General features: G+C 45.2%; 1 protein-coding gene across 1 annotated transcript in view; it reads left to right on the top strand.

Annotated features, from left to right (window-relative positions):
• Positions 1-25,743, top strand: part of CC2D1A (coiled-coil and C2 domain containing 1A) — a 51,564-nt gene that overhangs the window by 19,650 nt on the left and 6,171 nt on the right. Inside the window, exons 13-27 of the mRNA XM_083718583.1 lie at positions 299-417; positions 2,032-2,176; positions 3,725-3,897; positions 5,597-5,719; positions 6,710-6,768; positions 7,919-8,035; positions 8,855-8,928; positions 11,065-11,123; positions 11,685-11,736; positions 14,028-14,127; positions 15,467-15,557; positions 17,138-17,269; positions 19,011-19,066; positions 22,133-22,199; positions 23,663-23,789. Coding sequence (XP_083574709.1) covers positions 299-417; positions 2,032-2,176; positions 3,725-3,897; positions 5,597-5,719; positions 6,710-6,768; positions 7,919-8,035; positions 8,855-8,928; positions 11,065-11,123; positions 11,685-11,736; positions 14,028-14,127; positions 15,467-15,557; positions 17,138-17,269; positions 19,011-19,066; positions 22,133-22,199; positions 23,663-23,789 — 1,494 coding nt within the window. The remainder of the gene's footprint in view (positions 1-298; positions 418-2,031; positions 2,177-3,724; positions 3,898-5,596; positions 5,720-6,709; positions 6,769-7,918; positions 8,036-8,854; positions 8,929-11,064; positions 11,124-11,684; positions 11,737-14,027; positions 14,128-15,466; positions 15,558-17,137; positions 17,270-19,010; positions 19,067-22,132; positions 22,200-23,662; positions 23,790-25,743) is intronic.

The following is a 25,743-nucleotide window of genomic DNA, read 5'->3' as shown; positions in this document are numbered from 1 at the left end:
TCTCAGATCCCGATGAAGCTGACTTCTTCACTCAATACCAAATTCTCTGCTTACACACACACTTCTGGGTGCCATAGATCCATGCTCAGGCTATGGATGTGTGGGATAAATAGGCAGGTTATGAGACTGAGCTTTTGTCCCTCCAGATGTTGCTGAACTACATCGCTCATCAACCCCAGCAAGCATGCCCAGTGGCCCAGGATGTTGGGAATTGTAATTCAGCAACCTCTGGTATATGCATGCAGACATTTAGCAGTAGCTTTCGCCTTCTAATCAGTCACTGTGTCATCTTTGGCAGGGTTCCCTCCAATCCAAGGAATGGAATCTTCACCAGGAGATCAAAGCTTTGCAGGGATCCTCGAAACAGCCATGAAACTAGCCAATGAGGAGGATGAAGATGCCGAGGAAGCAAAAAAGGTTGGGTTGCTTGCTAGTCAAAGTCCTGAATGAAGTTGTAGGGAAGCATTCAAAATTGTATGCCTTGGTCATAGGTTAGACTAGAATACCCCACCACCCAACATCACACCACTGTTGGTGGTGTGAGAACAGGGGAACTGTTGGGAGAGAGGATCAGAAAATATTCCTCTGTGCCACAGGTGCAGCAAGAACCTTAATGGCCAAAAATTGGAAAAAAGAATTCATGCCAACAAAAAAGGAATGGCAGGATAAATTATTAAACCATATTGAATTGGATAGATTAACAGAGGCAATTAGGGGATTCCCCAGACAATAATTTCAAAAAGAATGGGGGAAATGTAAAGAATACTTTACAAAACAGTGCCCTAAAATAAACATCTGGACTTGTTTCGATTAGTGTGTGCAGGAGACTTTGTGGTTTGTTTGTGTTATAAGTCATAATTTGAATAATCGTAATAACAACTGTCAGAGTTGCCTCTAGGTCCCAGCTCACAGACGACCAACGCTAGTCAGTAATAACGTATAAAAGTCTTTATTGAAGATTAGTTTCCATTTCCAAACCGCAGCGTGCAACTCTACGTCTTAGAACCTAGACCGGCGAAGCTCCATCTGAGTCTCCGCCTCCTAGACACCAGTTTAAGACTCTAGCCTTACTCCACCTCTTCCGTTGTTCTTTCCTCCTCTGGGTCCTTCTGCCCCCTGGGGTTTCCTCCTTTCTGGACTCTTCTGACGCTGACCCCCCTGAGTCTTGCCCCTCCTTCCGGCGGGCTTTAGGACCTGGCTCCCTATCCGGGCTACCTGCTGTGCCGCTCGCCTGTACATTTGAACTTGGCGCGCGCGCCCAGCCGGTAACTTTCCTCTTGACCGTTTCCCCGCTCTCCGATGGAGGCGTGGTCAATCCTGACTCATCTCCTCTCGCTGGTGGTGAGAACACTGGTCCCGATGCCTGGGACTCCTCCCCCCCACTGCGCTCTGGTGGGGAAGCTGGTCCTGATTTCCAACTGCTGCTCTGGGAGTCCCCGCTGGCCCCTTCCTTCTGGGGTTTCCCCCTTGGCGCCCCCCTTGCCCTGGCCATCGGCGCTCCCTTCTGTGAATCTTCCGATTCGCTGGAGAGGCTCATGGAATCCCTCTGACCACTGTCACCGCCTACGCTCCCCTCGGATTCCTCCCCCTCACTCTCCATTTCCTCCCTCTCCTGTGCCTCTGCTCCTGAGCCCCTGACAACAACTCATAAAGGAAACAGTTCATAAGAAGTAAACAAGGAGGGTATGTACAGGATAAAGGAAGTCTTTTGTTTTGTTCTTTGTTATATTTTATGTTATGTTTATGTCTAATGTTGGAGGATTTGTTTATTTGAGTTGTGGTGGATTTATGTTGTAAATAAATAAAATTAAAATTAAATTTAAAAAGGGGGGGGGGACCTGTACTGGCAACAGCATTACTTTTACGTGCTGGTCATGCAGTCAAGGTTTTAAGATTGAATGCTATGTCATGTACAGAGTTTGGACTTCTCCAACTGCCTTGATATCCCATGTGATTCCCTGCGTGTCAGGTTGGTCCTTTGTTGCACAAAGGAATGTTTTCAGAGATGTATCTCCTCTCTTGTTTTCTCAGCCTGACCACCCAAACCAGCCTGCATCATCCAAACCAGCCAGCTCACCGCAGCCTAAGCTGCCACCCCAACCTGGCTCACGAGTGGCCCCTGCAGCTCCAAAGGCAACGGGGGCAGGTAAAAGTGCCTCAAAGGTCAACACAAAAGGTAACCCCACTTTTATTTATTGGTTTACCTTTCATTCATAATATAAGCATGGTTTATAATATAAAATAGTGGCTTATGATGTGAGGAGACTTGGTACGAAACAGAAGAGAGGCAACGAGGGAAGAGGAAAATAAGTAAATTCATGTACCAGCCTGAATATCAGTGACAGGAGACAATTTTTCAGAGAAGCTTGATCTTATCTGTGTGGTGGTGTCTAGGCTGGTGGGGAAAATGTTTAGATTCTGTGCTGTCCCTTATCGCTTTTTATTGTAAAGTACCACAAGTCCTGGGGATGCGGGTGGCGCTGTGGGTTAAACCACAAAGCCTAGGACTTTCCGATCAAAAGGTCAGCGGTTCGAATCCCCTCAATGGGGCGAGCTCCCATTGCTCGGTCCCTGCTCCTGCCAACCTAGCAGTTCGAAAGCACGTCAAAGTGCAAGTAGATAAATAGGTACCGCTCCAGCGGGAAGGTTAACGGTGTTTCTGTGTGCTGCTCTGGTTCGCCATAAGTGGCTTAGTCATGCTGGCCACATGACCCGGAAGCTGTACGCCGGCTCCCTCGGCTAGTAAAGCGAGATGAGCGCCGCAACCCCAGAGTCGGCCACGACTGGACCAAATGGTCAGGGGTCCCTTTACCTTTTACCACAAGTACTGAATGACAGGGTAGTGTTTTATGAATAAAATTACTCATTTTGTAGACATGCTAATCCTAGATACACAAATTGTTTAAGCGTTGGGAGCTTCTCTGCCTTGGCATTTCAGTCTGTACAGGAGCTCTTGACAATCAAAACCAAGCCACAGTTTACAAGTGATTTGGTCACTCTTCAGACATAGCGTGTTTTCAAATTAGCAATGTGAGGATTTTTTTCGGTATCAGGCATTCAAGCTCCTTGGGCGACATTGATTCCTGTTGGTCCAGATTGCAGGTCAGACAACAACAGAATCTATGTTGGTGGCACGTTCCACGTTCCTGATCTATGCAACAATCCCTGGGCTGATTGGTGCCTCTTTGATTGAGGGACTTTGTTTTTCCCAATCTCCACTTTCCCCTGAATTCTACAGCCCAAAAGTCACTACCATGTGGGTAGGACTTTGCAGTGACCACCTAACATCAGATTGAGAAGCTTGGGCTCTGTTCCTTGGACTGTTTTCTCTGCAGCAGCCCCAAACTTTCTCTAATGGAAGCAAACAGCTCCTCTTTTTTTGCTATTTTGGAATCAAACCCAACAGGAGAACAACCATTTCTTAACTGGTGCAATGTAGCATTCATTATTGGCTGCTCTTGGAGATAAGATAATGGCTGGTTTTTTTATTATTTCTAAGGCTGCCTAGACTCATTATAGACTCTGCATTTATTGCTGTCTCCTGAGCAAACATGCTTTTCATGTTACCAGCATGGTACTTGTAAAAAGTGACTGTTTTGCTTATGCACAGACATATGTTAGTGTACTGAAATAAGATTTGCACCCTTGCCCATTTGAGACCTCCTTATTGTCCGTTTAGAAGAGACTTTGAAGCATTCCTGATGGATCTCCCTTCTCCCTGCAGCTCAACAGCAGCTGACTTTTCTGGAAACCCGGAAGAAGCAGCTGATGCAAGCAGCTCTCAGAGCAAAGCAGCAGAATGACATTGAGGGAGCCAAGATGTTCTTGCGTCAAGCCAAGGGTTTGGACCCCATGATTGAAGCATCGCAGAGTGGGCTCCCGGTCGACATAACAAAGGCAATCATATTCTCCCTTTCTCTCTGGTTGGGAAATGTCTGTCAAAAGAGTTGTGTTAGAAAACAGCTCAAAGCTCATGAAGTGCATGAATGTTGTTTTTCAGTCACTATGTCCCAGTTCTGGAACCTGAGTTCTGAGCCAGAGAGACATATTTTAAAAAATAAAAATAAATCTGGTCTCATCTGTGGAGCGCTGGAACAAAAATCTTGCCCTGATGCTTTCAATCTTTTGCATTCCTCAGTGTCTGTATTCTGAGCATAATGGGATTTGACAAATATGTGGAAAATAGGTGGTTCTGTTTAGCTATCATATCTAATATTTGTGTTCAGAGGGAATATACCTCTTGAGTACATCATCCTGGGGAAATAGCAAGGGGGTGGGCGGACTGTTGCCTTCATGCACTGCTTAGGATTTTCCCAGAGGCATCATACCACTCAGAAAATTTACTAGATGGGCCCTTAGTCTGATCCAGCAGGCCTGGTCTTTTGTTCTGTTTTATGCTACATTATGACTGACAGTTTGGTCTGTGTCCAGGGAAAACCTGCTCTAATGCCCCTTCTTGAACCCACTGGCGTGGGGCAAAATAATTTTTTGGTCATCCCATTTGACTTAGTGCTGTTGCTGAATGAGGGCCAGTTAAGCTTGGCATGGGACACTTCATAATTAATTAATTAATTTAATTTGATAGTTCCTTTATCTTACCCAAGGGAACCTGAAGCAACTTGCAATCAACCAAACACAATAAACCCCACATAGTTATATTAAAACCAAGAGGGAAAAGAGATACATTAAAAACACCTCACCCACGTCTAGAAGGCCAGTTAGTTAAAAGCCTAAGGCCTGGTTATAGAGGAAAGTTTTTTTGCCTTTTGCTGAAAGATATACAGTGGTACCTTGGGTTACAGACGCTTCAGGTTACAGACTCCGCTAACCCAGAAATAGTACATCGGGTTAAGAACTTTGCTTCAGGATGAGAACAGAAATCGCGCAGCGGCAGCGGGAAGCCCCATTAGCTAAAGTGGTACCTCAGGTTAAGAATAGTTTCAGGTTAAGAACGGACCTCCAGAATGAATTAAGTTATTAACGCAAGGTACCACTGTATAAGGGGACGCGGGTGGCGCTGTGGGTAAAACCTCAGTGCCTAGGACTTGCTGATCGCAAGGTCGGCGGTTCGAATCCCCGCGGCGGGATGAGCTCCCGTCGTTCGGTCCCAGCTCCTGCCCACCTAGCAGTTCGAAAGCACCCCTAAGTGCAAGTAGATAAATAGGTACCACTTTATAGCGGGAAGGTAAACGGCGTTTCCATGTGCAGCGCTGGTGCTGGCTCGCCAGATGCAGCTTCGTCACGCTGGCCACGTGACCCGGAAGTGTCTTCGGACGGCGCCAGCTCCCGGCCTCTTGAGCGAGATGAGCGCGCAACCCTAGAGTCGGACACGACTGGCCCGTACGGGCAGGGATACCTTTACCTTTTACCACTGTATAATGATGGCAGCAGGCAAGCCTCCCATTTCAGGCCAGTTTATAGATCCACACAGTTTTGGATTGGGAGCTCCCTTTGTGGGAAACCCAGGTCTGTTTGACAGGCAGAGGATCACTCTGTGCTTATTTGTGTTTTGTGCATGGAGGTGACAGCCCTTTTCGGAGTGGTTCATTCTGGTACTAACTTCCCCCACCCCCAAATACCCACTTTCCCCCTTCAGGTGCCTCAGGCCCCTGTGAACAAGGAGGACTTCACACTCGGGCAGCGTCGTGGAGCCAACATCTCCCCAGAAACGGCTGCCCAGTACATGGAGCTTGTGAAAATTATGAGGCAGCAGCATGAGGTAAGTGGGGCACAGGCAAGCTTTAAGGGATGTTGCAGCCTCTTTTGGAGGAGATTAGTAAGGAATCGGGGAGAGCAGGGCTATCTTTTTAAACTAGAAAGGTTTCTTCCTCCTTTTCCTGGAAGCCCCACCAGATGTGAGACAAGGCATACTAGGATGGCAGTCGATCATTCTTATTGAAATCATCACACTAGTTACACCTGCCGTTTCCTGGGAGCGAAATAAGGTGGGAGGGCTGTGGCATTCATGCCATTCTGGTGGGCTTCCTGGAAACATTTGGTTGGTGGAGCATAGTTGGAAACAGGATATTGGATTAGACGGACGCTAATACAGTGGTACCTCAGGTTACAGATGCTTCAGGTTACAGACTGTGCTAACCCAGAAATAGTGCCTTGGTTTAAGAACTTGGCTTCAGGATGAGAACAGAAATCGTGCTCCAGTGGCGTGGCAGCAGCGGCAGGCCCCATTAGCTAAAGTGGTGCTTCAGGTTAAGAACAGTGTCAGGTTAAGAACGGACCTCCAGAACAAATTAAGTTCTTAACCCATGGTACCACTGTAGGTCTGATCCAGCAAGGGAGGGAGGGGGCAAACCTGACATAATGGCAGCAGCTGTATTTCTTGCTTGCATCTCTCTCCTATTTACATATAAGGGGTGTGTGTGTGTGTGTGTGTGTGTGTGTGTGTGTGTGTGTGAATATATACATCAGAAGGGACTGTTGATGTGGCCCTGTATGGACTTCCTGCAGCTACCCGAGTATTAAGTAAATGATGAGCAATGGATGGGCTACATTAAGAAAGATGCAAGTGGCTTCTGGGTTCCTTGAGAAGATAGTCTGCATACTCTGGCCATATAAGGGCTGGAACTTGCTTATTAAGGGGTGGAATTTAAGGCATTTGACTGCAAAGGTGCATGACCCATGGGAGGGAGCCAGGATCGTGCCTGCCCGCTCCTGATGTGACTCCCTCCTTTTCCTTTCTTTTTTGTTCCAGATGTGCATGAGTTTCTCCAAGCAGTTCACGCATTTAGGAAACATTGCAGAAACTACCAAGTAAGCGTGATGGCAAGTGAGCAATGCCCTTCCCTTCCTCTGCTCTCTCTGCTAAATCTGTGGCCTGTGTTGGCCAGGAACGCCCTCTTCACAGCAGATGCTCCTTAGATGATGATGATGATCGTGATCATGATGATGATGATGATGATGATAGTAATAATAATAGTAATAGTAATAATTTATTTATACCCTGCCCAGCCGGCTGGGTTTCCCCAGCCACTCTGGGGATGGCTTCCAACAAAATATTAAAATGCAATAGTCGGTCAAACATTAAAAGCTTCCCTAAAGAGGGCTGCCTTCAGATGTCTTCTAAAAGTCTGGTAGTTGTTTTTCTCTTTGACATCTGGTGGGAGGGTGTTCCACTGGGCGGGCGCCACTACGGAGAAGGCCCTCTGCCTGGTTCCCTGTATATTCTGCATCTGTTCTGCAGCTGGGCTGAGGCAAGTCACTGAATAGGTTCATTTGCGTTTTAAAACAAGCAAAAGGATTCCCAAAGCAAGTGATCGGAATGCATTGAGGGGGGGGGGGTAAATAAAGGTCGCAAGTAGAACAAGCTTTCATGATTTATATTTAAGGTTACATGCATTTCTTCCTTCAGGGAAAATAGAATGTCTGCTCCTCTTAAAGTCCATTTCCACACATCACTTTTATAGTATGACATTTTTGCTCATTGCTACGTTGCTCAGTTCATGGCGCAATTTGTTTTTGCTACTGCCTAATGAAATCCATAACCAGCACTCTAGTGCAAAGCTAGCTGTTCTGCATGGAATGTTCTATTTTTCTGACCCTGTTCTCAAAACATAGCTTGTTCCCAGACATCTGTGTGTGCTGCCAGTCAGTTACGGTTGGAGGGCTTCCAGTTTTGGCTGTTTTCTGAAAATACTGCTTCTGTTTGCTAGCATCCAAGTTAACTCTCTTGTGCTGAATTCTTTGGGCTGTTGCTTAACCAAGATCCCAGCTTTATCTGAATTCTCATTGGCTGAAGCTTTCCAACACATCTTCTACTCCAACTATTTCTTCATGCTTAACAAAGTTCTCATAGCTCTTCTTTTATGGCTCAAAGTTATCTACAAAGTGCTAAGAAAACTTATTTGAACTCCGTGAATCACCCTGTAAACTAAGTTGACTGTTTTGATGTGCCCCTGTCCAGATTTGAGAAGATGGCTGAAGACTGCAAAAAGAACATGGAGATCTTAAAGCAAGCCCATACCAAGGGGTTTCCACTGCCCAAATATCACTATGAGCAGCGGACTTTCAGTGTGGTCAAGTATGTGGGCCATTGCTTTGCAGTTTGCCCCAAATGCTAGATGCCAAATGCTTTCGGGGCTCTCCTTCCTAGGCCAGATCTAGACACATCAAATAAGCGATTCAGTTACATGTGTTGTAAATTTCATACAGGGAAATCCCATTGGTGAAAGGCGGGACTCCACAGCGCCATCTGGTGTTACAGTGTTATAATGCATATAAAGCGATTTATGTTTAGGAAGAGTTTGGGTTTCATATCCTGCTTTATCACTACCCGAAGGAGTCTCAAAGCGGCTATCATTCTCCTTTCCCTTCCTCCCCCACAACAAACACTCCGTGAGGTGAGTGAGGCTGAGAGAGAAGTGTGACTAGCCCAAGGTCACCCAGCAGCTGCATGTGGAGGAGCAGGGAAGCGAACCCGGTTCCCCAGATTACGAGTCTATCGCTCTTAACCACTACACCACACTGGCTCTCTTATGCATGTAGCCATTGATCAGGCTTTTCCTTTGCAGGAATAGGTTCTCTCAGAGCCACAACAATAAAGGAGGATTTTTTTAAAAATCCCACATAGACCAAACCAAGATTTATTAAAGGGCCTTGACCTGTTTCAAACCTCAGCTCTTGCCCAGAGCATGTATGTTTATATATGTGTGTGTGTGTGTGTGTGAGACAGAGACAGAGACAGAGACAGAGAGAGACATGAAGTCTTTCAGAGTGTTCTTTTTGGAGTGGTAGGAATAGATGGGTGAAGTCGGACGCTTTGTTTGGTGATGGTGAGATTTTGGCCTGTTCACTGAAAGCACCTCAGTTGAAGCTGACCCTCTCCTTCCCCCCCTCGCAGGATTTTCCCAGAATTGAACAGCAACGACATGGTTCTTTCTGTCGTGAAAGGAATCAACCTGCCAGCTCCTCCAGGTAATGCAGGAAACGGCTTCTGTTTCTGAAAACGTAATTTGGGGGTGGGAGTTGCTATGCCTGTTGCCACCATTACTTGTAAGTTGGAGAAAGCAGTTGGGATGGGGGAGCCTGTGACTCCCCAGATATTGCTGAGCTGCTGCTCCCATCACCCCTGACCATTGGTCATGCTGGCTGGGAGCTGAGGTTCAGCAACATCTGGAGGTTCGAAGGTCCCCTTTCTCTGGTCTAAAGCCAAACTGGGAGGAGGCGGGGTGGGCAGAGGAAAGTTAGGTGCCTTTAAATTAAATGCTTTAAATTTCTTCCAATCTTCTTCCACCGACTCTTCTCCCTGGTCTCGGATTCTGCCAGTCATTTCTGCCAATCCCATATAGTCCATCACCTTCGTCTGCCATTCTTCCAAAGTGGGTAGATCTTGTGTCTTCCAATACTTTGCAATAAGTATTCTTGCTGCTGTTGTAAATCACTTTTTAAAACCTTTTAACTTATCGCACAATAATTTGCTCTGGGGCATGCCTGCGAGGGCTTGGCTTGTAAATCAATAATAACAACAGGATACTCTTTCTGGCAGTGTTTCTGACGGCTACTGAAATTACAAGCAGGCAGGAGAGCCAAGCGAGCAGGATCCAATCACTTTTTATGGGTTTTACTGTCATGTTATTATTGCTTTGATGCTGTTAGCTGCCCTTGAGTTTCCATTAGGAAAGAAAGGCAGGGGATAGACTGAATGAAGAAATGAATAAAATGAGGAGGAGGAGGAGGAGAATGATAGAGATACAGTCCTTTGTTCAAGATGCCACTCTGCAATACTGTTTTCAAAAGCCACGTTTCTTCCTCCATGGATAGGACAGTGTAACAGTGATTGAGATTAGCTCTGCTCACTTAGACAGTGGCTTCTGCCTTCCTCAGTAACACAAGGAAGTTCTGAACTAACAATTTGAATTGGAATACAAAAAAGGGAGGTATGAGGAGGTCCGGGAAACAAGCTAAAGGAAAACTAGCAATAGAAAATCTGTGTGTTTTTAACTATTTTTATTTTGTATTTTTGTTATTTTTTATTTTTATTGTAAAAAAAATCTTAATAAATATCCTATAAAAATAAAATAAAAAGTGATTTAGGTTTTTGCTGCTTGGGAAAGAGCCTATCAGGAAAGAGAAGACTGGAAGAAATCTGGTTAGTGGAGTAGCAAAGAGCCTGTGTAGGAGAGGAAGGGGAGAGAAAAATTTATAGAGAGATCAAGGATTTGCTGCTGCTGTGTGAAGCACACAGGATGTGTGGCTGGCTGAGACAGGGCATCAGAATAACCTGTTTGAATAGCTTGCATTCTCTCCCCCCTCACCCGCTTCCTGGTCATTTCTGCGCCAGCTGGGAAGCTGGCTGTGAAGAGCACACAGCCCCCACCACTTCTGCAACCACCTTCCTAAATCGTGTGTTCAGCCAGGGTGCCAGGGAAGGGATCTTGTGTGCTTCTTGAGTACAGTGGTACCTTGGTTCTCAAACTTAATCTGCTCCAGAAGTCCGTTCCAAAACTAAGGCGTACTTTCCCATAGAAAGTAATGTAAAATGGATTAATCCGTTCCAGACTTTTGAAAACAACCCTTAAAACAGCAATTTAACAGGAATATTAATCCATAAAATGAAAGCAATAAACAATGTATTGCAGTCACACAATACATCAGTCAGGAGCTGAACTGGGTTCCACACAGTCACACACACATAAAAAGAGCCACAAAAACACAAAATAAATATCAAAAACCTCAGCGTAACACTCAAAACGGAAGTGTGGCACTCAAATCGGAGCATGTTCGACTTCTGAAAAAAGTTCACAAACCAGGACACTTGCTTCCAGTGTTTGAGTTCCAAGTTGTTTGAGAACCAAGGTACCACTGTACTTCCAACCCCCAAAACAGGTGTGTGTGCGCATTGGGGAGGGCACTTTCTCCTTTCATCTCCCTTTTCTCTTGACCCATTCTGTGAAATCCTCACCTTCCCACCTGTCAGGGGAGAAAGACTAAAAGGCTGGATTTGAGCCAATTTCCATGTGGAGCCATCTGAGAGCAGCCCCTCCTCGTTGTCCTTTAGCTTTGAGATTTTTACCTTAAAGGTTTCCTGACTCTCGTTTTTCCCTTCTTCAGGCATGTCTCCTAATGACCTGGATGCCTTTGTCCGCTTTGAATTCCCCTATCCCAATGCGGTGAGTCATATGTTAACTTTTCATTATCCTGTGGGAAGCAGCCAATGATCATTTCCCCCTGGATTTGTATATTTATGTTGTGAACCGCTCTGATATCTATGGCTATGGGGTGGTATTTTAATAAAAAGAAAAATAACAATACAGTGGTACCTCGGGATGTGAACGGGATCCGTTCCGGAGCCCCGTTTGCATCCTGAACAGAATGTAAGACACGACTGCGCGGGTCACGTTTCACCGCTTCCGCGCATGTGCATGACGTCATTTTGACCGTCTGCGCATGCGCGAGTGGCGAAATCCGGAAGTAACGCGCTCCATTACTTCCGGGTCGCCGCGGAGCGCAACCCAAAAATACTTATCCTGAAGCATATTTATCCCGAGGTATGACTAACAATTTGAAACTGCCTTTTCAATAGCCTGCTGCATGTAATGCAGGTGTAGAAAAAGCTTGGTGCGTGAAGCTGCTTTGAGGACGGTGGTGGGGTCTGCTTTGAAATGCTCCGAATCACTTCTCTGGCAGGCGCCTAGTTCTTATTGCTTCTTTTCACATTTCTGTATTTGCAGGAGGAAGCGCAGAAAGACAAGACCAACGTGATCAAGAATTCCAACTCTCCTGGTAAATTTATGTTTGTGAGCTTTAGGCCATGCTAGAAAGAAAGGGGGGGGAAGCACCTCACAGCTTCAGGGCCAAAGCATATACAGTACTGAGCACATCACCAGGAAGCCCATCAGTATTGTGTTTCTTGTAAGTAAAATTAATACAGTAGTACCTTGGTTGTCAAACTTAATCTGTTCGAAAACCAAGGCGTGGCTTCCGATTGGCTGCAGGAGCTTCCTGCACTCAGTCAGAAGTCGCGTCAGACATTTGGCTTCCAAAAAACATTCGCAAACCAGAACACTTACTTCTGGATTTGTGGCATTCAGGAGCCGATTTGTTTGGGAGCCAAACCGTTCGACTACCCAGGTACCAACGTATTAGAAGCTGTGTGTGTTGTGGGGGGGCTGCAGCATGCAAGGGAGGGGAGGTTCAACCATTCTCTCCCCTGCTGCAATCCTTTTTTTTTTTTTTTTAGGAAGACCCCCCAAAATTGTTGAGCTTTTCTGCTTTTCTTTTTTTCTGCTTTTCTTTTTTAACAACAACCCACACACACACACACACACTTTTACAATTGACTTGACTAAGATCCAGGACAAAACGCCACATGTATGGCAGCTTTATCCTAATAAAATTCTCTCCGCCATTAGCTTCAGAAAGGCAAATGGAGGACGGGGGGGGGGGTGAATATCAGGATCGTGGCTGGGGAGGGAAGAGTTAAACCTGCCCTACACTTGCATACTATTATATTTTTTTAATGGGTTGGCTTCCAAGTCACCTATACAGTGCTGCATGTGGTCTAGCCCTTAGTCACAGGGACAGCCCCACACCTGGGATAGAGGGAGATGCTGCAGGTCAGATATTGGACAGAGCTATGAAGCACTGGTATACTGGGCTGGTCCCTTAGTTCTCTGTCTGGGTATGCCAGACCCTCATCACTGGCTGCTTTCTGAGGCCCCCCCTTGTCCCAAGCACTGATCTAGCTGTGCAGTATTGGAAGTAAATGTCCTTGCCAGGCTTTTACTGGGGACAGCAAAGGAAACAATTACAGGGAGGAGAGCAGGTGAGGATAGATTTCTCTTGTCGCCACAGAAGCTTGGCACTCTGAAACTCTGCTACAGGCTACCAGCTGAAGAACAGGGCTTTTGACGGCTCGGCAGCCAGAGATACCGCAAGACTTGTTAGTTGCAAGCCTGCATCATCATAGGCGGCTCTGGAAAATTGTTGGTCCTTTTGCTCCATTGGGCTACTGCTGGTTTCCATTGGGCTACTGCTCCTGGATTCTAGTGGAGAATATTCTCAGTCCTTATGTGCAAGTTGCTTCTGTGAATATGACAGCAACTTGCTGTTTGAAGGGAAAGGTGTCTGGTGGAGTATATTGTGGCACAGACTTCCTTCTTGGCAACAGCGAGCGTGATTTGAGGGAAGCTGGAAAAAGCGTGAGGATAGCTGCCAGGTTTTCCCCGCCTCCCTCCCTCCTACAGAATCTGCTGACTGACATCTTAGGGTATCTGATGGCAAGGAGTAGTGGCAGCATCAGAACTGCACAGTCTTTGGCTGTCTCAGTGTAAGTGCCTCTGGCGAACCAAGAAGCAAATGGAGGGGTTTGCTGTTGTGCTGAAACATCACTATGGCCAATGTTGTACAACCTGATCCTGCCACGATTTGCTTTTACCAGTGCATAGAGTGCTTGCATAGGGACGCGGATGGCGCTGTGGTCTAAACCACTGAGCCTCTTGCGCTTGTCAATCAGAAGGCTGTTGGCTCAAATCTGGGGTGAGCTCCTGTTGCTCTGTCCCAGCTCCTGCCAACCTAACAGTTCAAAAGCACGCCAGTGCAAGTAGATAAATAGGTACCGCTGCGGCGGGAAGGTAAACGGCGTTTCCGTGCGCTCTGGTTTCCGTCACGGTGTTTCATTGCACCAGAAGTGGTTTAGTGGTGCTGGTCAAATGACCCCGAAAACTGTCTGTGGACAAACGCCGGCCCCCTCGGCCTGAAAACAAGATGAGCACTGCACCCCATAGTCACCTTTGACTGGACTTAACCGTCCTGGGTCCTTTACCTTTTATCTTTTTTACCTAGGGTGTTTGTGATGGGGTGAACAGTGGCATATCAATGGGGCACAACAACTGCGTAAATGCTCAGGAGTTGGATTTGAGCCCTCCCAAGCTTTTTTTTGGGGGGGGGACTTGAAGCAAACTGCAGGGACCCCAGTCCCTCCAGCAATGCAAGGCTGTTCCTTTCAGTGATGATTGCTCTTGGCTCTCACCTGACGCCCAGTAACCTTCCCATTTGGTATCTCACTCTGGCAGAATTCCAAGAGAAGTTCAAGCTGTTTATTAATCGGGGGCACCGTGGGCTGAAGAGGGCCATCCAGACAAAAGGCATCAAGTTTGAAGTCGTCCATAAAGGGTGAGCAAAATGGAGGTTACTGGCAGAAACCCGTAGGGACCTTCCTGCTGTGGTCAAACTGACTGGAAGTGGGCCACCTTCAACATGGAAGCTGCATGTCTGAGTGGCCTGAGAGCTTTAATATGAGCGTTTACAACTCTACCATGAAATCGCTGAGCTTTTATTTAAACCTGACATACGTATTTTTAATATGCAATGCAGGAAGCACAGAAGAATAGTATATTGTTGGGATAACCACTGTGCTTCCTTCTGGAATTGTCCTGTCAAATAACACCTTCGGAAGCAAGTAGCTTGAGGTGGGGATTTTTGGTGGGGAAGCATGAGGGGGAAAGGAATACACCTCCCTCCCTAACATGGTGGTCATGATTTTTTTCTTAAGAAAGTAAAATGGCAAGTCCCAGTTGTGTATTTCAGGGTGTTTCTTGTAACGTGTCGTTTGGTTCTTAGTGTCCGTGAATGTGCTGAGATTGCACATTCTTTCAGGGCTATTGGCAGAAGCACAAAAAATATGGAGGAGACTGGAAGGATATTTAGCGGTCAAGGAGGCACTAACTGAAACAGGCTTCAGAGTGCTATCAAAAGAGTGATAAAACAATTGAGACAAGGTGGCTTTCATTCCACACAAGGTACATCTTCCACGTCTCACTTCTATAATGTGGTGGTGGCAGTACATTAGTAGAAAACCCAGGATGTGAGATTGGGAAATGTTTGTTATGGGAGGAAGAAACTCAGGTTGGCTCATTGACACACACAGGCAAGACAGGTGGGCAACGTATAGCTCAGATCCACATGTACTGAAAGCCACCCCATCGTTCTGCCCGGACACTGAGATCCAGCACTGAGGGCCTTCTGGTGGTTCCCTCACTGCGAGAAGTCAAGTTACAGGGAACCAGGCAGAGGGCCTTCTCGGTAGTGGCACCCGCCTTGTGGAACGCCCTCCCACCAGATGTCAAAGAGAAAAATAATTACCAAACTTTTAGAAGACATCTGAAGGCAGCCCTGTTTAGGGAAGCTTTTAATGTTTGATGTATCACAGTATTTTAATATTTTTTTGGAAGCCGCCCAGAGTGGCTGGGGAAGCCCAGTCAGATGGGTGGGGTATAAATAATAAATTGTTGTTGTTGTTGTTACTAAGCTGAAAAGAGGCATCCAAGCTATGAGTAGTTTTACTACAGGAATGTTGGGAATACTCTGCTGTAACCTTGCAGCAGTTCTTGTGGTATGGTTATTTTGAAAAGGCCAAGTGTTAGTTTTATTGAAAGGGAGCAAGTAAGACCAGAATGAAATTTGTGACTCTCTGAATAAGGTCTTCAGTCTAATACTTCCATTTTCTCTCCAGAGGGCTGTTCAAAACTGACCGTGTAGTTGGAACTGCACAATTGAAGTTGGATGCACTGGAGACAGCTTGCGAGCTTCGGGAGATTCTGGAGGTAAGCCTGAATTCTTCCCTTTCTTCTCAGGCATGATGGGCATGTAAAACCAAGCCCTCTAGCACATGGGTAGGCAAACTAAGGCCCAGTGGCCAGATCCAGCCCAATCGCCTTCTAAATTCGGCCCTCGGATGGTCCAGGAATCAGCATGTTTTTACATGAGTAGAATGTGTCCTTTTACTTAAAATGCATCTCTGGGTAATTTGTCGGGCACAGGAATCTGTTCATTCCCCCCCCCCAAAAAAAATATAGTCTCCCCCCCCCCCCCAAGATCTAAGGGACAGTGGACTGGCCCCCTGCTGAAAAAGTTTGCTGACCCCTGCTCTAGCAGAACTGAGAGTGGCTAGAGTGAAATCAGACTTTTGCTTTCACCGCAGACCATGCCTTTGTGATGCTTGCTAGAAGAAATGTCACTGCCTTTCAAGGCCTTGGGCTCAGCATGTCTTGGGGAGCACCCATTTCAGCACCCCTATTGCAGCAGGGCATCAGAAGTGGCTCCACTTTGCCGCCTTCTGTACTGAAGTTAAATGTGAAATCACGTGCAAGACCACAGTTCTATATAACGGCCATTAAAAGTGCTAAAAGGACTGTGACAACAGTTTATTAATGAGAATAAGTTTGGAACAAAGTAAACAAGCTATCGTGAGGACTGCCAACTGAACATTTCAACGAGGATTACAAAAAAAACCCCAAAACCCATATAGCACAAACAAAAATACTGCATTTGAAGAATGCTCTAAGCAGCTGACAGCAGGCAGGCTTTTGGATAAGGTCCCATTTTGAAGATTTTCCTGAGATGATAACTGCTAAAAACATTCCACCTGAGGAATTGACATTCACACTACCAATGCAATTAGCTGCTAAAGGAGGTATCCACACATCCACCAAAAACCCATCACCTCAAAAACATTTCAAGGCCCAATTGCAGTTTTCAGAAGTGGAGGACTTCAGGAACGTTGAACTTTCTAAATGTTGTTGTTGTTGTTGTTGTTGTTTACAGTGAGGGGGGAAAGTATTTGATCCCCTGCTAAATTTGCCCATTTGCCCCCTGACGAAGAAATGACCAGTCCATAATTTTTATGGTAGGTTTACTGTAGCTGTGAGAGACAGAATAACAACAGGAAAACCCCCAGAAACCCAGAAGACAAAAGTCAGAGATTGATGTGGGGTTTTCCTGTTGTTATTCTGTCTCTCACAGCTACAGTAAACCTACCATAAAAATTATTGACTTGTCATTTCTTCGTCAGAGAACAAACAGGCAAATTGTGACTAAATGAGTGGCCTGGATTAGACCTCTGAGCTAGCCTTTGCTGCCTGCTCAGCCAGCCTCCCTGTGGATCTTGAGAGAGCAGTTTCTCCAGGCTTTGGTTTGCCATCTGCCACGTAGTCGAAAAGACAGAGATGCCAGCTCCTCCCTCAGCACCCCGAGGGCCAAAAGGAACAGGCTGCATCATTCTGCCATACAGATTGACAAGTGTGAACCATGAGCGGGACGCATTTGGTGCTGGCGGGGAGAAGTTCCGAGCGTTGTGGCTTCACGCTAATTGGGACGTCTCTCTCTTTTTCTTTTCTCTGCCTAGCTCTTGGATGGTCGGCGGCCCACAGGGGGCAAGTTGGAAGTCATTGTGCGTCTGAGAGAGCCGCTGACCTCCCAGCAACTGGAGACGACGACGGAGAAGTGGCTGGTCATTGACCCGCTCACGATGCCACCAGTAAGAGCCAAGCTGTTCTCTGTGTCCCAGAAGCTTTCCATCAAGAGCAAAGCTGTTCTGGGTGGCACCCGAAAAGTTGTTCTGAGTGTGGTTTTGCAAAGTTCTGGCCCTGTGCCCAAGCCCTTGCTCAGCTGAGGCTGGCAAAAATATGAACCATATGGAATCTGTGGTTGGTGCTCATCCTAGAGGGTATCCAGCCGACTGTGCCCCTTCCGTCACCTCGTTTCTGTGACTCCGTTTTCTTTTCGAGAAATGAATTTCAGCTGTGTTACCAGAGCCCAAACTTTGGTTTCTTCAGAAATGGATGTGGGCCAAAAGCGTGGCTAATGACTAAGCGTGGCTTAAAATGTCTCCAGCAATTGTTGCTTTTCAGAGGCTGGTTTTCTGCCCACAGGAGCAGCATATTGTGATGGGAAGAGGCAGATGATTGTCCAGCCCTGTGCATACTGTCTGCTTAAAAAAATATATTAAATGGGGACAGGGGGAGACAATTTGCAGCCTGGACAAATCTGGCAAATGTTTTGTTTTAAGTAATTTATTTTGTGTTCGTAAACTATTTTGCATGTTTTATTCTGAGTTTGCTTGTAAGGTGAGGCAAGGAATTATGCAGAGCACTGACATCCCAACCTCTGACCCCTCAGATTTCACCAGGCATTGTCCCACACAGTTTCTTTTTTTAAAAAAAATATATTAATTTTCACATTTTTATACATATTATCTTTCACATATATCCAATTACAAGGTTCCCTGAACCTTCCGACTTCCCTTCCATGGGTTCTTAAATTAAAAATATTTTTTTTGCTTATTATAATTTTTCCAACTATTATGTATCCCTATTTTATCATAGTCATTTTCACATTACAGATGTCATTACAACGCTACCAATGTTTTTAACAGCTTACAGTGGTTTTTCAAGTAAACTATAAATTTACTCCAGTCTCTAACAAATACTTGATCTTCTTGGTTTCTGATCTTCCCCATAAGTTTCGCCATTTCTGTATAATCCATCAATTTTGTTTGCCATTCTTCCTTTGTTGGTAATGCTTCTTCCCAGTAGCATTCTTGCTGCCGTCATTGCATACATAAAAAGTCTTTTATCTTCTTTTGCTACTTCTTCCCCTACTAAACCTAAAAGAAAGGCTTCTGGCTTTTTAACAAATGTATTTTAAAACATTTTCTTTAATTCATTATAAATCATTTCCCAGAAGCTTTTTACCTTACAACATGACCACCACGTATGGAAAAAAGTACTTTTCTCTTTACATTTCCAACACATATTTGATTTAGTTTTATACATTTTTGCAATCTTTCTTGGTGTTAGATACCAACGGTACATCATTTTCATGTGATTTTCTTTCATCGCACAGCATGCTGTAAATTTTATTTCTTCTCTCCACAACTTTTCCTAAGATGAAAGTTGGATATTATACCCAAAATCACTAGTCCAATGTGTCCCACACAGTTTCAGCTAGGTCTTACACAATTCATAAGGGCTTCCTCCCCCACCCAAATGAAAGCTGAGATTCTTAGGGCACCAAACTCTGTAGGCAATACCATGTGCTATGACTTTTCTACTTTCATAGAATTGTTTGGCATGCTCATAACCCTGATCATGTGCTGGTCTCTGCTGTCAGCTCCCCACCCCGCCTCTGGAAAGTGGGTTGAAAAACCTTGACCAGTCTTGCATTGTTGAAATAAAAAGACATACAGGAGCAAAACAGTATTTGTTTTCTTCTCCCAGGTTGCTCTTCCCAAACCCAAGCCGGCAATAGCTCCTGGGAAGGATGTGGGCAGTAGGTATGTATGTTCTTGTGCTTTTGCTGGGGTCTCCTGAGAGTTAGTTCCATGCATAATCTGTGGGGAAATCTTAACTCCTGTCCTTCCGCTCTCCTTTTCATTCTTTTCTTACTTCGCTCTCGGCTCAAGAAGGCAAATGCAAGGCCCAAGGCATCTCACAAAAAAGCAGTAGGGCAGGTGTGTCTGCTTCAGGGGGCTGCTTTTGAGTGTTTGGGGGGCAGCAGGGTGGGGAAAGACAGGACAATCTGACCTGGAGGTCACATTTAACCAGGAAGTTCTCCTGTGTAAGCCCTGTTGGCATGAGTTTTATTTGGAAGCTGCTCTGAGTATTTTACCACAAAGGCGCTTCAGGTTACAGACTCTTCAAGTTATAGACTCCGCTAACCCAGAAATAGTACCTGGGGTTGAGAACTTTACCTCAGGATGAGAACGGAAATCATGCAGCAGCAGCGGGAGGCCCCATTAGCTAAAGTGGTGCTTCAGGTTAAGAATAGTTTCAGCTTAAGAACGGACCTCCAGAACGAATTAAGTTCTTAACCCAAGGTACCACTGTAGTTCATTTTCGTTTAACTTGTGCAGAAGACCTTCCTGGTGGATTGCACCTCATGGATCCATTCTGCTCTCCTGACTGCGTAACGCTGCATGATATTGGTCCGACTTTCTGATAGAAAGGCCTCCGTCAAATAGCAGTTCTGCTGAGGAGACAGCTTGCCGTGATCATACAGATCTGCTGCATTGTTCTTGGCTACTGAGACTTGTGAATAAACAGGAATTGAATAGCCCAGGTTGTCAAAAGTGGCAATGTAGCTTCTTGTGAGGGTTTTGTAATGGAGTTTCTGATGCCACAAGAGCCTCTTTGCGTAGGCCCTTAGTGCCTTAGGAGAGTGTATAAGAACCATACCTGTTCTAAAGTTGGCCCACAGGGCAGGGGAAGCTCCAAGCCTCAGCTAGCGTCTGTACAGTAGAGAGAGCAGAGGCAGTAAGTGAAGAAGTTTGTTCAAGGCCACACAATGAGTCAGTGGCTGAGACAAAGCATGAGAAGAGCCTTGCTGCTGAATCAGACAAAGCCCTAACAAATTCAGCATTCTCTTTGCCACAGGGGCCAGCCAGATAGATAGATGCCTTTGAGAAGCCCATAAGCAAGTCTCGCAGATTTGTCCTGTGCTTTGCCCACCAAACCACACCAGTTACCACCATGTAGGGTTTTTGATATCTGAATTCCGTGTTAAGGGAGCATGATGGACGGTTGGATGGTGTGCACAGAGGCAGGTGTCCAGCCCAGCACCTTTTTCTCTGCCAGTGGCTGTTGATAGTCTCTTCTAATTTCCCTTCCAGAACATCCATCTGCTCCCTGCTGTAGCCAAGCCAGCTCTGATTGGACCTTCCTTCTCTCAGGCCTCGAAGGCTCCCTTGCACAGAGAATGGTTTGCTTCTGCCGGCTCTGGACAAGAAAAGAAATGTAGGACAACTAGAGAGGGCAAAGAGCTCTGGGAGGTTGTATGGGCACAAAAGGTTTTGTGGCAATTGGCAGGAAGGCAAAGTAGTTAAAGCTTCGAAAGAACAGGTACAATTTTGCATGGTGAATAACGAGCCCAGAACCGACCCAAGATATTTTGGTGGCTGGGGCAGGAGGTCCAAACGGCACCTCCCTTTCCATCGAGTAACATGGGAGACTGCTGTGCCTCTTTCAGGTCCCATTCTGTGGGGCTCACGTAGGAGGGCATGAAGGTGGTTTGTCTCCCGCTCTGATAATGATGCCCTGAATCAATGGGTTGAGACAGTTTGCTAACTTTTCTCATGGTAGGGCCTCCTCCCAGTTAGCCATAGCCAAAAGCCTCTCCTGTAACTGGAGGAGCAGGGAGAGAGAAAGATGTCTCGAACTGGCATTCAAGAGCGGCCTGGACAGACCGTGCCTTTCTTGTGAAACTGTGCAATCTGGATGGCACCACTCAAAACAAACAGGAAATCTAGCAGGATAGATTTTTGGTCTGATAACAGCCTGGCATTTCCTGTAGGGTTGAGAAACAAAGAGCATGAGGAACAGGCAGAGCAGCACTAGGGCAGAGTTTCTTGTTCCCAGGGGTAGGGCCTAAGATGGGAGAGAAGTCAGGACCAACCAGCTAGCGAGGAAGATTCCTGAATGCGATTGGAGGCATCCTGAAAGGAAAAGGGGGTGCTGAGGCCAAGGTGTAAGGCAGAACGCTTGCCTGAAAGGTTCTCTTGTTCTGAATGCAAATTTCCCCCCCTTCTTTTCCTTCTCCTCCTGCGATGAGGCTACATTTTAATATTTTAATGTTCCATTATTTTAATGTTGTATTTTATTTTTGTTTTTAAGTTTGTAATCATTCATCTTGTTTTTATTATTGCTTGTAAGCCGCTCTGAGCCCGGCCTTGGCTGGGGAGGGCGGGGTATAAATAAATAATAATAATAATTATTATTATTAAATGACAAAGAGTGTCTCTCTTGCCTCAAATCTGCCATGTAGCTGTTTACCAGACTAGATTTGTCTTTCTTGGGTTGAGAACAACACGAGAAACAGCACCGGGCATGAAACTTCAGAGCTTTCCTCGCTCCTTTGGCCAGTCAATCTTCAAACCCAACCCACCCCCATTCATCTTGCTCTTGTGTTCCTTTAAAACCTGTCCTATGGCATTCTAGCAAATGAGAAATTAGCACGCTGCCTGCCAACAGGTCTGATCAGGAGTGTCCCTGTGTGCGTGCTGGGCTGCCTTTGCTCTCAGGGCTGACAGGAAGAAACCCACAGCAGGTCCTGAATCTAGAACCTGAGGGATCCTGGGCAGCAATTCAGTCTGCTTGCCCGCCAAACTCTGGTCCCCAAGCTAGGGGGCTCTGCTGCAGCTGATGTGCCTGGTTCTTGCCCCCCTGCCTTGGCAGGAGTCAGCTGTGCTTTTGTTGATTGGGCATGAAGTTGGCAGGCACACACCCAATCCATATCTGCTTCTCCAGATGGCGGTTGCCTGCTTGCCTTTGCCTTATTCTCTGTGCTGTGTTTCTGCTGCTGGCCTCTTCTGAGGTTAACCATGCTGCACTTTCTTTCCTTGCAGCAAGCCTGTCTGCACTCTGCACAGCTTCAATGTCCTCGCTTTTGACAAGGAGAGGCTGGAGAAAAAGGTCAGTAATGTTTATCAGGGCAGTAGTTACTAATTCCAGCATCTCCGTGTACATGGTGCTTTAGCGTAACATTGGCCAAAAGGCAGGCCCCCACCTCAAAGTAAAGGTAAAGGGACCTCTGACCATTAGGTCCAGTGATGGCCGACTCTAGGGTTGCGGCGCTCATCTCGCTTTACTGACCGAGGGAGCCGGCATTTGTCCACAGACAGCTTCCGGGTCATGTGGCCAGCATGACTAAGCCACTTCTAGTGAACCAGAGCAGCGCACAGAAACGCCATTTACCTTCCCGCCGGAGTGGTACCTATTTATCTACTTGCACTTTGACGTGCTTTTGAAGTGCTAGGTTGGCAGGAGCAGGGACCGAGCAACGGCAGCTCACCCCGTCACAGGGATTCGAACCGCCGACCTTCTGATCAGGAAGTCCTAGGCTCTGTGGTTTAACCCACAGTGCCACCCACGTCCCTTCCACCTCAAGGTGATTGCAGACAAATCTTGATACTGTGCAACTGACAACAAAAGGATGGGAGGAAACAGGAGACAGAAGTTTGACGAGTGAGACACTGGTATGTCTTACATTTTGAACAGTTGTGTTCATTGTCCCTCAAAAGAACAAGGCACGAGGTTGCTGGGAGCAAAACTGCAAGCAAACATTGAATCTTGACTCCTGCAAACTGACTGAGACATTTTGTACTTGGGCTGAAGGCACTAGGAATGTCTAACTTACAAAGCTAATGGTTGGAGGGGGAGCAGGAAGCTCAATCAGAAATCTCAGCCCTGTCTCAAAGTTGCTGTGCTTCCTTAGGGCATCGTATAATGCTTATGATTTTAAAATCTGCTTACCTTAGTAGTGCAGTAGTCAGCTGAAGTGTTACAGTACAGCAAAAACACCCAAGGTTGGACAAGACAAATCTCTAGGGAATGTGTGAGTGATGCCCTTTCAAAGTGACCTAAAATGATGTCTTCTTCCCAGCCCTCATAACCTTGGGCCCTGCTTGGCATTCCGGTCTCGGCTGGGTAACAAACAAATAAAAGGGCAGTCGAATGGAAAGCTCTCTCCGGGCTATTTTTGCCTGCTTCGGCTTCATAAACTACCTTTTTATTTTAGAAAAAAAATCTGGCCTTTAATTTCATTCTGCAGAAGGAGTCCCCCCTGAGGTCTGCAGACTCCGTGCCAATTTAAAAGAGAAGTGTTGTGTGGCAAACACATGTGATGAAGTCTTGCCTTCCTTCTGTATTTATGTGGCTGGATCTCTCAGGTGACCAACTCTCTCTTAGTCACCTGTTCAGGTGTGCTGCTCACAGTTGCTGTGGCCCTGGAAAAGCCGTTTCTCAGCCTGTTAGCCTGACATGCACTTGTCAGCCAGACAAAACCTAGTCCCAGAAGGTCCACTTCTTATCCCCGAAGTTGAGTGCTCCGTCCTTTCCCTGAGAACGTACACAAACCCTCCTTCCTTTGCTGGCAGATGGCAGGATACAAACAAGTTGGCCAACGACCTCCTAACGACCTAGTGGAGCAGCACCAGAACGTTTTACGGATGATCCAGTGGCAGAAGTCCCAGCTTCAGCACGGAGGCCCTGCAGTCATGAAAGGTACTTTGCGATGAAAGCCCAGCCACAAAGGCCCCATTCCCAAGGCTTGGGCAAGTGAATATTTCCCCCCTTTCTCTGACGGTTCATATTGAATTGGTGTGTTAAATTGCCTTAGCAGGAAGTGCTCATTGAGGGGCTTCAGTTCAGTTCGATTTATTGTGTTTAGCGAGCAGCCGTTGCACACATGAAAATAACAAGAATAAGAATACTGCTAATAATAGTGGTTTACATTTCTGCTCCCCGACCTTTACGGGATAAATCATTTCTCATCCCTCCCCCCCCTCCCGTTAAGTTTTATTACACAAATTTGTAAAGCCTTGGAAAGAAATTTGGGTGTTCTTTTTTTAAAAAAAATAATAATATTTATTCAAGTTTTTAAAAACTACAAAAAGAAAATTAGAAACAACCACAAAAAAGAAAGAAAAAATACAGAAAAAAAATACAAACAGTTAGGGGGAAAAAAGCTCAAACTTTTACATAACTTTCTTTCCTTTGCTTATTTCCTTGACCTCCTCACACCTCCCTTTTTTGTATTCTAGTTCAATTAGATATTTCAGCAAATCCTTTCCATCTTTATTTTTATCCTAAATATTTATCTTAATATACTATAATTTTACATTCTCATCTTTCACCAATTATAAAATCAATTTTTACCTAATCCTTTATATCATTTCTCCTAAAACCACATTACTTCATTCCAACATCCTTCTAGCATTCCTTAATTTTACAATGTTTCTGTAGATAAACTTTAAATTTTTTCCAATCTTCTTCCACCAACTCTTCACCTTGGTCACGGATTCTGCCAGTCATTTCCACCAATTCCATATAGTCCATCACTTTCATCTGCCATTCTTCCCGGGTGGGTAGATCTTGTGTCTTCCAATACTTTGCGATAAATATTCTTGCTGCTGTTGTTGCATACAGAAATTTGGGTTTTCTAAAGTATATATCCCTCTCTACATCAGACAACAAAAAACAGGTCTTTGTGTTTTTTTTTAATAATATTTTTTATTAAGTTTATAAAGTGCAGAAAAAAGAATAGAGAACAGATTATGAGAATAAAATAGAAAGGTTACAAATTTTCATGTTCTTTTTTCCAAATCTGCTGGACTTCCCCACATCCTCCCAACCCTGCATTCTCTGTAATACAGAACATCAGCAATTTGTTAACTTGTTTCAATACTTGTTGTATCCTTCATTTTATCATGTTACCCAATTTCAAATGTGTTATAACCCAAATCATGTACATTTTCATTTAAACACAATAAAGTTGTTTCATTATTCTATCTCTGACTTCTTGTACCTTAATTTCCATTTCTTTAGTTTAACATTGCTGAAGCTAGAATTTCCTAAAAGGTGCATTTTTTAACATTCATACAGCTTATAATGTTTTTTCAAATAGTCCTTAAATTTTTTCCAATCTTCTTCCACCAACTCTTCACCTTGGTCACGGATTCTGCCAGTCATTTCCACCAATTCCATATAGTCCATCACTTTCATCTGCCATTCTTCCTGGGTGGGTAGATCTTGTGTCTTCCAATACTTTGCGATAAATATTCTTGCTGCTGTTGTTGCATACAGAAATTTGGGTTTTCTAAAGTATATATCCCTCTCTACATCAGACAACAAAAAACAGGTCTTTGTGTTTTTTTTTAATAATATTTTTTATTAAGTTTATAAAGTGCAGAAAAAAGAATAGAGAACAGATTATGAGAATAAAATAGAAAGGTTACAAATTTTCATGTTCTTTTTTCCAAATCTGCTGGACTTCCCCACATCCTCCCAACCCTGCATTCTCTGTAATACAGAACATCAGCAATTTGTTAACTTGTTTCAATACTTGTTGTATCCTTCATTTTATCATGTTACCCAATTTCAAATGTGTTATAACCCAAATCATGTACATTTTCATTTAAACACAATAAAGTTGTTTCATTATTCTATCTCTGACTTC

This window comes from Podarcis gaigeae (genome assembly GCF_964106915.1).
Source record: "Podarcis gaigeae genome assembly, chromosome: 17".
NCBI lineage: Eukaryota > Metazoa > Chordata > Lepidosauria > Squamata > Lacertidae > Podarcis > Podarcis gaigeae.
Note: the sequence above shows the minus strand (reverse complement) of the source record. Positions and strands in the feature narration are given on the sequence as shown.